Source organism: Solanum pennellii, chromosome 4 (assembly GCF_001406875.1).
Source record: "Solanum pennellii chromosome 4, SPENNV200".
Classification (NCBI taxonomy): Eukaryota; Viridiplantae; Streptophyta; class Magnoliopsida; order Solanales; family Solanaceae; genus Solanum; species Solanum pennellii.
In genome coordinates, this window is record NC_028640.1 from 70,043,834 (window position 1) to 70,054,552 (window position 10,719).

Sequence of the window (10,719 nt, forward strand, 5' to 3'; positions counted from 1 at the left end):
AGGATTGGATTGTTGATTCAGGTGCAACTCATCATATCATTGCAAATAAGCAGCTTCTAACTAGGAGACATGAATTAACAAAGTCACAAATGAATCAAGTTCATCTTCCAACAGGTGACAAGGTTACAGTCAGTCATATTGGTGAAACACCTATATTTGAAAATGAAGTGGCCAGAAGTGTTTTGCATGTGCCAGATTTCAAGTTCAGTCTATTGTCAGTGTCAAAGATTACAAGAGAACTAAATTATTTTGTATCTTTTTACCCTGACTTTTGTGTGTTTCAGGACCTCTGCAGTGGCAGGGTGAAGGGGATTGGTAGAGAAGAAGGAGGATTATACAGTTTTAAGGCTGGTTTTTCATCTAAACAAAGGGAAGAAATAAAGTGTGCTCAAGAAATAGTAGCTGCAGGAGCTGTAATACAAGACACAAAAATATGGCACAGAAGGTTAGGACATCCATCTCAACAGATATTAAGACTTCTCAAGATAGATACAAGCAGTAAAGGTGATGAAATATCAGCACATTGTCCTGTTTGCCCTTTAGCTAAGCAAACTAGACTTGCTTTCCCTATTAGTACTACTAGAGCATCCATGATGTTTGATGTTGTTCATATGGATCTATGGGGACCTTATAAGACTCCTACTCTAGATAGAAAGCATTACTTCTTGACTATAGTAGATGACTATAGTAGATTTGTATGGGTTCATTTGTTGCAGTTAAAATCAGAAACCATTGTAGCTATCAAAATTTTTCTTTCAATGATCAAAACTCAGTTCAATTCTCATGTCAAGGTTGTGAGATCAGATAATGGCACAGAGTTCCTTAATTCACAGTGTAGAGATTTGTTCAATCATCTGGGAATATTACATCAGAGTAGTTGCCCTCACACACCTCAACAAAATGGTGTGGTTGAAAGAAAGCACAGACACATCCTTAACATTGCAAGAGCAATCAGATTCCAAGCTCATCTACCTATCAGATTTTGGGGTTATTGCATTAAGGCTGCAGTTTATTTGATGAATAGGTTACCATCATCAGTCAATTCCAACAAGAGTGCCTATGAGTTGCTTTATTGTAAACAGCCTAGTTTATCTCATCTAAAGGTTATAGGTTGTCTTTGTTATGCTACAAAAGTGCCTAAAGGAGATAAATTTTCAGCCAGAGCTAGTGCAGCTATTCTCTTGGGGTACTCAGAATTACAGAAAGGATATGTGTTGTTGGATATTCACTCTACTAAAGTGCATGTGAATAGAGATGTGATATTTCATGAAGAAACATTTCCTTTTGCTAAAGTGAGACCTCAACTTGATCCATTAGTTGATGTACATGGTTCACCCTTAGAGAAAGCAGGAAATCAAACTATTGAAGTTGAGATTGATAATAGTGAACCTGCAGACACTGGTATAGTTCATGAAGACAGTCAGAGTAATGAGGCTGAGAATTCTTCAGAAGATCAGATGTTTAGACCAAGTACAACAGAGGAAGTTGCAGAAAATACTCATGTTGTACCATCACATGTTGACTCTTATGTTCGAAGATCTTCAAGAAGCATCAAGGAGCCAATGTGGATGAAAGATTATGCTATTACTAAAGGCCATAGTAGCACTAAACATCCTATGGCTAGCTATCTGAATTATGAGAAGCTAAAACCTGAGTGTAGAGGTTTTCTGAGTAAACTTTCAGAGTATACAGAACCTAAGAATTTCAATCAAGCTTCACAAGATGAAAGGTGGATACATGCAATGAAGCAGGAAATCAAAGCTCTTGAAGATAATAATACATGGCAAGTAGTTGAGCTACCAGAAGGTATGCATGCAGTTGGTTCCAAGTGGATATATAAAATTAAGTATAAGGCAAATGGTTAGATAGAAAGGTTTAAAGCAAGACTTGTAGCAAAGGGATACAGTCAACAAGAAGGGTTGGATTATCATGACACTTTTTCTCCAGTAGCCAAGATGGTAACAGTTAGATGTGTCATTGCATTGGCAGTATCAAAGGGCTGGACACTGTACCAGATGGATGTCTACAATGCCTTCCTACAGGGTGATTTAGATGAAGAAGTCTATATGAAAATGCCTGAAGGATTTGCAAAGCCAGGTGTAAACAAAGTCTGCAAGTTGTTAAAGTCTTTATATGGACTTAAACAAGCCTCAAGACAGTGGAACCTGAAGCTTACAAAAGTGTTACAAGCTACAGGTTTTAGTCAGAGTGCTCATGACTACTCACTGTTCACACTAAAGAAGGAGGAAGATATTGTCATTGTCCTAGTTTATGTAGATGATCTATTGATCACAGGAAGTAACACACAACTGATTGCTGAGGTTAAGGTGTGTCTACACAAACAGTTCAAGCTGAAGGATCTAGGTGAACTTAAATTTTTTCTAGGCATTGAAGTGTTAAGATCTTCTGGAGGAATTATTTTGAATCAAAGGAAGTATATATTGGAACTTATTGCTGAAGCTGGATTAACATGTGCTAAACCTGCAGTTACACCAATGGAGTCTAATTTGAGATTAACCTCTGTAGAACATGATCAAGCAAATGGCTATGTTAATGATGATGTGCTGCATGACATTACTTCATATCAAAGATTGGTTGGTAAGTTGTTATATGCTACTATCACCAGGCCAGACATAAGTTATGCAGTGCAAACCTTAAGCCAGTTCATGCAATCTCCCAAGAAATCACATATGGAAGCAGCTACTAGAGTGATTAGATATTTGAAAGGTTCAGTTGGTCAAGGTATATGGTTACACTCTGAACCTACCAACATAATTACTTGCTGGTGTGATTCTGATTGGGCAGCCTGTCCTAACAGAAGAAGGTCCATCACAGGATATGTGATAAAGTTTGGAGAATCCTTAGTTTCTTGGAAATCAAAGAAACAGCAAACTGTTTCAAGAAGCTCAGCTGAAGCTGAGTACAGAAGTATGGCATCTGCAGTCTCAGAAATTACTTGGCTTCTAGGATTGTTCAAGGAATTAGGAGTGAATGTTCAATTGCCTATTACAATCTTCAGTGACAGCAAATCAGCTATACAACTAGCTGCTAATCCAGTGTTACATGAAAGGACAAAACACATTGAAATAGATTGTCATTTTATCCGAGATAAGATCAAATCAGGAGAAGTGGACACTGCCTATGTTCACACACATCAACAACTTGCAGACATACTGACAAAAGGGCTGAGCCAAGTTCAACATGTGCATCTTCTAGGCAAGCTTGGAGTGATCAATATTATGCACTCATCAGCTTGAGGGGGTGTGTTAAAAGAAGTGAAGATGAGTTAGTTAGTGGCAGCAACTAACTATTCAAAAGTTAGTTAGAAGTTGAAGTTAGTTGGTAGTTAGTTAGGCCTATTATTGTAATTTCAAGTTAGTAGGTTGTTACATCGATTAATGTGTAGAGTTAGTTAGTTAGTTTGTATTTTTGTTTGCATTATCTGATTGCTATATAAGCAATACAGATCACGTGTAGAGAACACATTTTACAATACAACATAAACTTTTCATTCTTCTTCTTCTTCTTTGGTAAAAGCTTCAAGCCTCATCAATGGAGTAAGGCTTGGAAGCTTACTGTTTTTTGTTCAAAGAATTTCCTTCTCTCCTTAATATTATATTTTTATTTTTGTTTTCATAGAGTAAATCATTTCTTCTTTTTTTTTTTCTTCAAATAAGTATAATATGTAATTCATATTCTTTTCAAGTGTACTTCTCATATCCCTTTTACTATTGCATTAAGCTATCAAGTAGTTTTATAGTGTATCATAATAATATAACCATGAATTGTTTGAATTATTTTAACTTTTGTGCATTCTTTATAGTGAAAAATAGTTATTGTTGTCATTTGGTCCACTGATTTAATGACGGACAAATGCAGATAGACTTAGTTTTTCTCTCCTCGAATATTTCACCCTTTTCCTTAAATAATTCATCAATGCATTTTTTGAGTAGTGTGGTCGTAATACCTTTATATCATCGACAAAGTTATCAAAACACAACATTTCATAAGAAATTCTGAAAACGGGCACAATAGAAACGTCTAAAATGCAACTAAGAAAAGTTTCATGAGAAACCAAACAACCATAACATTTGGTATATATGTCACTAGGACAATAGATACAGGAACCAATAGCACTTATTAGTTACATAGACAAATTCAAGATTTTCACTAGGAGCAGTAAACCTAAACTAAATACAAAGTAGCATTTGCGTAATCTAGTAACGGGAAGCTCCTTCCTGGCAAATAATCACAGATGTGGTTGACGATCTTGAGCAACCTGCCAATTTCTCAGCCAATCGAAGTGAATACCGAGAAGCACACTTCATTGAACAAATCTTACAAGTCTTCCTCTTTGATATAATTGTGAACTTCTCCAAAACCGTTGCATTCATTAGTATAAATTCTGAAAGTTTGAGAAGGTCATCATTATCCCATTCAATATTCCCTTTCAAACACATCTTTGAAGAACTGAAAACCTTGACATTCTTGAGGTTGGGAAACCCGAAGCTTGACAGGAAATAAATATCATGTTCTTTGGCCAAATATCCTAACTCAAATGCACATCGCCCATGATCCATCTGGATAGAGAGGATATAGTCAAATGAAAAATCACAATTCACAAAAGTTACAAAACAATGATTTCATATAGTACAAGTCTCTGCTGCAATAAAGTACATTCTCTGCAATTTGCACTGATTGGGAATTGACATTATTATAAGTTGTTTATATTATTTTTTTTGTAATTTTATTCTTTCTTGGAAACAAACAACTTATGAGTTATCGAGTTATTGTCTGATGCCTTATATAAATAAAAAATTATTTAATAACATCTTTGATTAGGTTATTGTTGAATTGCGATAATGTATTCTTTCTTTTTTCCTTTCAATATTCTAGTATAAACTTTGTACTCATTTTGAAAGAATATTTATTAAGTACTTATTTAACTCGAGTGCGAGAAAATAATTTAGATTTGAAATCTATCTTAGATTACTAGTATTCTTATAAATTTAAGGAAATAATTAAATGAATAAAAAATCTCTATTAATTTGTTAAAATAAATAAATAAAAGGAAAAAAAATAATTTTGAACATTGGACTAGTAAAATGGAACAAAAGGACTGCTTGAATATAATTTATTCGTATAATTTTTTTTTCTTTTCTTATTTTGATCTTGTTAAAGTGATTTGTTCATTTGTCCAATTCTTTAAATGTCAAACACTGTTTGATGTGAGAAAAAAAATAGGGTAGGGCTGGGGTGGGGAGTACAATATTAAAATTTCTTAAAAAATAAATTTGTAAATAGAAGAGCAAAGTTCCAGAAAGATACCAAAGTAGTTGTCATAGTTATGTTGAGTGACTCCACATGAGGTGAGGCTTTCAACAGGATAATTGCTCCATAGAAATAAAATTTTATTATACGCAAATCTAGAGTTAGACATTTGCATTTCAATTCTGGAAGTGGCATCTCTTCAAATTGCATTAGTACCTGATATGGTTATTCCAAAGAAATTAGTGAAGGATCTAGAAAACAAGAACGATAAAAAAGGATGAAAAATCCGATGTAAATTTTATGGAAAATCTGACCAACTTACAATGTAGTAAATGAAGTACCCGACTTTAGAAAGTTGACAAAAAAATTTGCAAAAGTTTTGTATTAGTGCTAGTAGTCCTTGATAATGTGTAGAAGTTCTTAAGTTGTGTTATATTCTAAATGCTATCTCTTCATGATATTTATATACCTAAAGAAAATAAAGTCTTTACGACAAAACATACCTCGGTGTACCAAGTCCCAATCGTTAACTCGGTTGTATTCTTCAACTTATGAAGATAATCTTGGACGAGTTTCCTTATAACTTGATGTTCATCAGGGCATGTGGCACTAGAAGCACCTTTAGCAATCGATGTGCAACTCATTTGGAAATTTAGCTTAGCAGTTACCACCGATGATACATTTATTAGCCTACATTTGAGATCATACATATCTTCAGAGATCTCCAAATGTTGAATATTCGGGGCAATAATATCCAAAGAGGGATGATCAAATTCATCATAGTATGAAGAATAATCTTCGAACTTAAGCCTCTTTAAATTTGAAGAATTGATTTCCAGATGACTCAATCCGTAGAATTCAGAAATTTCGAGGTTTTCCAAAGCAGGACAACCTGAGAGTATTTTTACGATTATGTCATCCTGTAACTTAAGGTCATTCAACTTCAAGGTCTTTAAAAATTTCCAATCTATGAAGAATTCGTCATTAAATGTACAACGCGTGAGATCCAATGTTATCAAGGTGGAGCACTTGTAGATAGTGTCAGGCAAGTCAATGGATTCATAGTCATATGAATCTGATAGCAATACAACATTTTCAACATTTTTTTTGACAGCAGTAGAAAGCCATCGGGAGATTGGGAACAATAATTCATCATCAACAAATTTGAGTTGTGACTCATATTTGGACAAGTGAGTGAAATCCAGATGAAAATTTATAATTTTGGAACAAGTAGACTTATCTAATGCATAATTCACAAAAGATATAAAGTTTTTCGTTTGTGATTTATCTTCACACTGGATAAAGAAGCTATAAACTGAACGCCATAGATATTGCCACCTTTTGGAGAGAATAGAAGTTGTGAAAGCATCTTTCGTTGGCAAAAGGGAGAGAATCTGTAGAATAAGAGCGTCCGGTAACTCACTGATACTATCATTTTTAACTCTTTTGCTTCTTCTTTTCTTTAATAATGGAGGCCAAAGATCCATCTTTTGGGTGCAAAAAGGCTTTCCAGTGTTTGAATGGTTTTTCTTTTTCTATCCAACACAAGTTATCCCTTTGGGTTTTGCTCTTGTTTCACAATGAAGACTATATATATAATGTACATTAGGTAGAGCTATTTAGGATTTTTTCTAATCTTGTTTCCTTAAATAGATTTACTTTGAATCTATACATGAATGAGTAAAGTACCAAAAACTGATAATGATGTGCTAAAACAACGATCGACACGATAAGAATCATGCATCTACATACAAAAGGGGTATCATTTATTCTTCTTTTAAAGAAATTGTTGGGTTTTAAAAAAAGTGTGAATGGAAAATGAAGAGTTGCGACTTTTATGAAAAGCTGTGACTTTTATGAAAAGTTGCGATTTTTATGAAAAGTTGTGACTTTTATGGAAAGTTATAACTCTTATGAAAGGTGACGACCTTTCTGAAAGATTGTGACTTTTCCAAAGATTTGTAACTTTTCCGGTAAGGCACAATAAGAACATTTTTCCACTACCATTTATTTTATTTACTGCCAATTTTTTTTTTCTTCTCTCCTTTAATATTATATTTTATTTTTGTTTCATAGAGTAAATCATTTCTTCCCTTTTCAAATAATTCTCGTCGATAATTCATATTTTTTCAGATGTACTTCTCACATTCCATTTTTTAGTACTATTGCATTAAGCTATCAGGTAGTTTTATAAAGTATCATAATAAAATAGATATAAATTGTTTGACTTATTTTAAACTTTGTGCGTTCTTCATAGTAAAAAAATAATTAGAATTGTCCAGTGAATTAATGACAGGCAAATGCAGATTGGCTCAGTCTTTCTGTGGATGTTCGTAATATCATTAGTCTTGGGTCACTTTTAACTTTGATGCTAACGTAGTCATAAGAAAAGTTTTATGAGAAACCAAACAACCATAAAATTTGGTATATATGTCACAACGACAAGATAACAGGAACAGATAGTACTTATTTGTTACAAAGACAAATTCAAGATTTTTACCACCAGCAGTAAATCAAAAACTAAATACGAAGTAACATTTGTACAATCTAGTCACGGAAAGCTCCTTTCTGCCAAATGATCACAGAACTGGTTGACGATCTTGAGCAACCTACCAATTTCTCAACCAATCGAAGTGAATATCGAGAAGCACACTTCATTCTCGAGGTAGGGAAACTCGAAGCTTGATAGGAAATGAATATCATGTTCTTTAGCCAAATATCCCAACTCAAATGCACATCGCCTAAGATCCATCTGGATATAGCCAAACAATGATTTCATATAGTACAAGTGTCTTCTACAATAAATTACATTCTCTGCAATTTGCACTAATTGAGAATTGATATTATTATAAGTTTATTTATATTTTAAGTTTTTGTAATTTTATTATTTCATATTCTTGCTTGGCAACAAACAGTATTATGAGTTTTCGAATTATTGTCTTATGCCTTACATAAATAAAAAAAATTATTTAATAACATCTTTGATTAGGTTATTGTTGAGTTGGGATAATGTGTTCTTTCTTTTTTCCTTTCAATATTCTAGTATAAACTTTGTACTCATTTTGAAAGAATATTTATTAAGTACTTATTTAACTCGATTGCATATATTAATTTAGATTTGAAATCTACCTTACATTACTAGTATTCTATAAATTTAAGGAAATAATTAAATGAATAAAAAATCTCTATTAATTTGTTAAAATAAATAAATAAAAGGAAAAAAATATATTTGAACATTGGACTAGTAAAATGGAACAAAAGGAGTGCCTGAATATAATTTATTCATATTATTTATCTTTTTTTCTTTTCTTATTTTGATGTTGTTTAAGTGATTTGTTCATTTGTCCATTTCTCTAAATGTCAAACACTGTTTGATGTGAGAAAAAAATCGGGTAGGGGTGTTGTGGGGAGTACAATTTCTTAACAAATGAATTTGTAAATAGAAGAGCAAAAGTTCCAAAAAGATACCAAAGTAGTTGTCATAGTTATGTCGAGTGACTCCACATGAGGTGAGGCTTTTAACAGGATAGTTGCACCATAGAAATAAAATTTTGTGATACGCAAATCTGGAGTTAGACATTTGCATTTCAATTAGTACCTGATATGGTTATTCCAAAGAAATAAGTGAAGGATTTAGAAAACAAGAACGATAAAAAAGGAAGAAAAATCCGATGTAAATTTTATGAAAAATCTGACCAACTGACAATGTAAGTGAACAGTGAATGAAGTACCCGACTTTAGAAAGTTGACAAAAAATTTTACAAAAGGTTAGAATAGTTTTGTATTAGCTAGTAGTCCTTGATAATGTGTAGAAGTTCTTAAGTTGTGTTATATTCTAAATGCTATCTCTTCATGATATTTATATACCTAAAGAAAATAAAGTCTTTACGACAAAACATACCTCGGTGTACCAAGTCCCAATCGTTAACTCGGTTGTATTGCTCAACTTATGAAGATAATCTTGGACGAGTTTCCTTATAACTTGATGTTCATCAGGGCATGTGGCATTAAGAAGCAAATAGGCAAAATCGGAAATATAGACAGAACTTTTTAATATTAGAGCAGCAAAGGAGAGGTTGTACATTGTCTGTAAAGGAAATGAACTTATTAATCACATTCTCTCTATTGGACCAATTGGTATTTCGGTTGTCAAAAATAAGGTTGTCTATAGAAGTCCAGGGGTATTGCCAGGGGCATTTGTTCTCTCTAAACGTTGGCAATACCCCTGGACTTCTATAGACAACCTTATTTTTGACAACCGAAATACCAATTGGTCCAATAGAGAGAATGTGATTAATAAGTTCATTTCCTTCACAGACAATGTACTACCTCTCCTTTGCTGCTCTAATATTAAAAAGTTCTGTCTATATTTCCGACTTTGCCTTGTTGCTTCTTATAGTTCCAAAATTGACAAGCAAAAGGTCCCTTGATTATACCTTTTTTCTTCTGCTATTCTCTACAGCCATCTTTTTGAAGAATAGAGGTTGTGAAGGCATCTTTCGTCGGAAAAAGGGAGAGAATCTTAATAATAAGAGTGTCCGATAACTTACTGATTCGATCAACTCTTCTCATTTTGCTTCTTTGTTTCTTTGGGATTTGGGAATAGAGACTATAGATCCATATTTTTGGGGCTAGGGTTTTAATTGTATCTGTTTTATTAGTGTTCAGTTATGTATACTCTTTTGGCTGCAGAAAGGCTTGCTAAGGTTTTGATGATTTTTCCTTTTCTATCCAACACACCTTTTTATTTTAATGAATTTTCCTTTTCTATTAGACAAACCTTTTGGTTTTAATGATTTTTCCTTTTCTATCCAACACACCTTTTAATTTTAATGAATTTTCCTTTTCTATTAGACAAACCTTTTGGTTTTAATGATTTTTCCTTTTCTATCCAACACACCTTTTAATTTTAATGAATTTTCCTTTTCTATTAGACAAACCTTTTGGTTTTAATGATTTTTCCTTTTCTATCCAACACACCTTTTTATTTTAATGAATTTTCCTTTTCTATTAGACAAACCTTTTGGTTTTAATGATTTTTCCTTTTCTATCCAACACACCTTTTAATTTTAATGAATTTTCCTTTTCTATTAGACAAACCTTTTGGTTTTAATGATTTTTCCTTTTCTATCCAACACACCTTTTTATTTTAATTAATTTTCCTTTTCTATCCAACACACCTTTTGATTTTAATGATTTTTCCTTTTCTATCAAACACACCTTTTATTTTAATAAATTTTCCTTTTCTATCCAACACACCTTTTGGTTTTAATGAATTTTCCTTTTCTATTAAACAAACCTTTTGGTTTTAATGATTTTTCCTTTTCTATTAAATACACCTTTTGGTTTTGATGATTTTTCCATTTCTATCTAACACACCTTTTGGTTTTGATGAATTTTCCTTTTCTATCCGACACACCTTTCCTCTTTGGATTTCGTTAGGGCTTT

General features: G+C 32.8%; 1 protein-coding gene across 1 annotated transcript; it reads right to left on the minus strand.

Annotated features, from left to right (window-relative positions):
• Window positions 1-4,097: 4,097 nt before the first annotated feature.
• On the minus strand, window positions 4,098-6,984 carry LOC107017003 (F-box protein At5g03100-like). Its single transcript, XM_015217294.2, has 3 exons — window positions 5,775-6,984; window positions 5,329-5,487; window positions 4,098-4,580 (listed from the first exon to the last, which is right to left on the minus strand). The coding sequence occupies exons 1-3, from the start codon at window positions 6,756-6,758 to the stop codon at window positions 4,218-4,220; spliced, it is 1,506 nt and encodes a 501-aa protein (XP_015072780.1). The 5' UTR covers window positions 6,759-6,984; the 3' UTR covers window positions 4,098-4,217.
• Window positions 6,985-10,719: the final 3,735 nt, after the last annotated feature.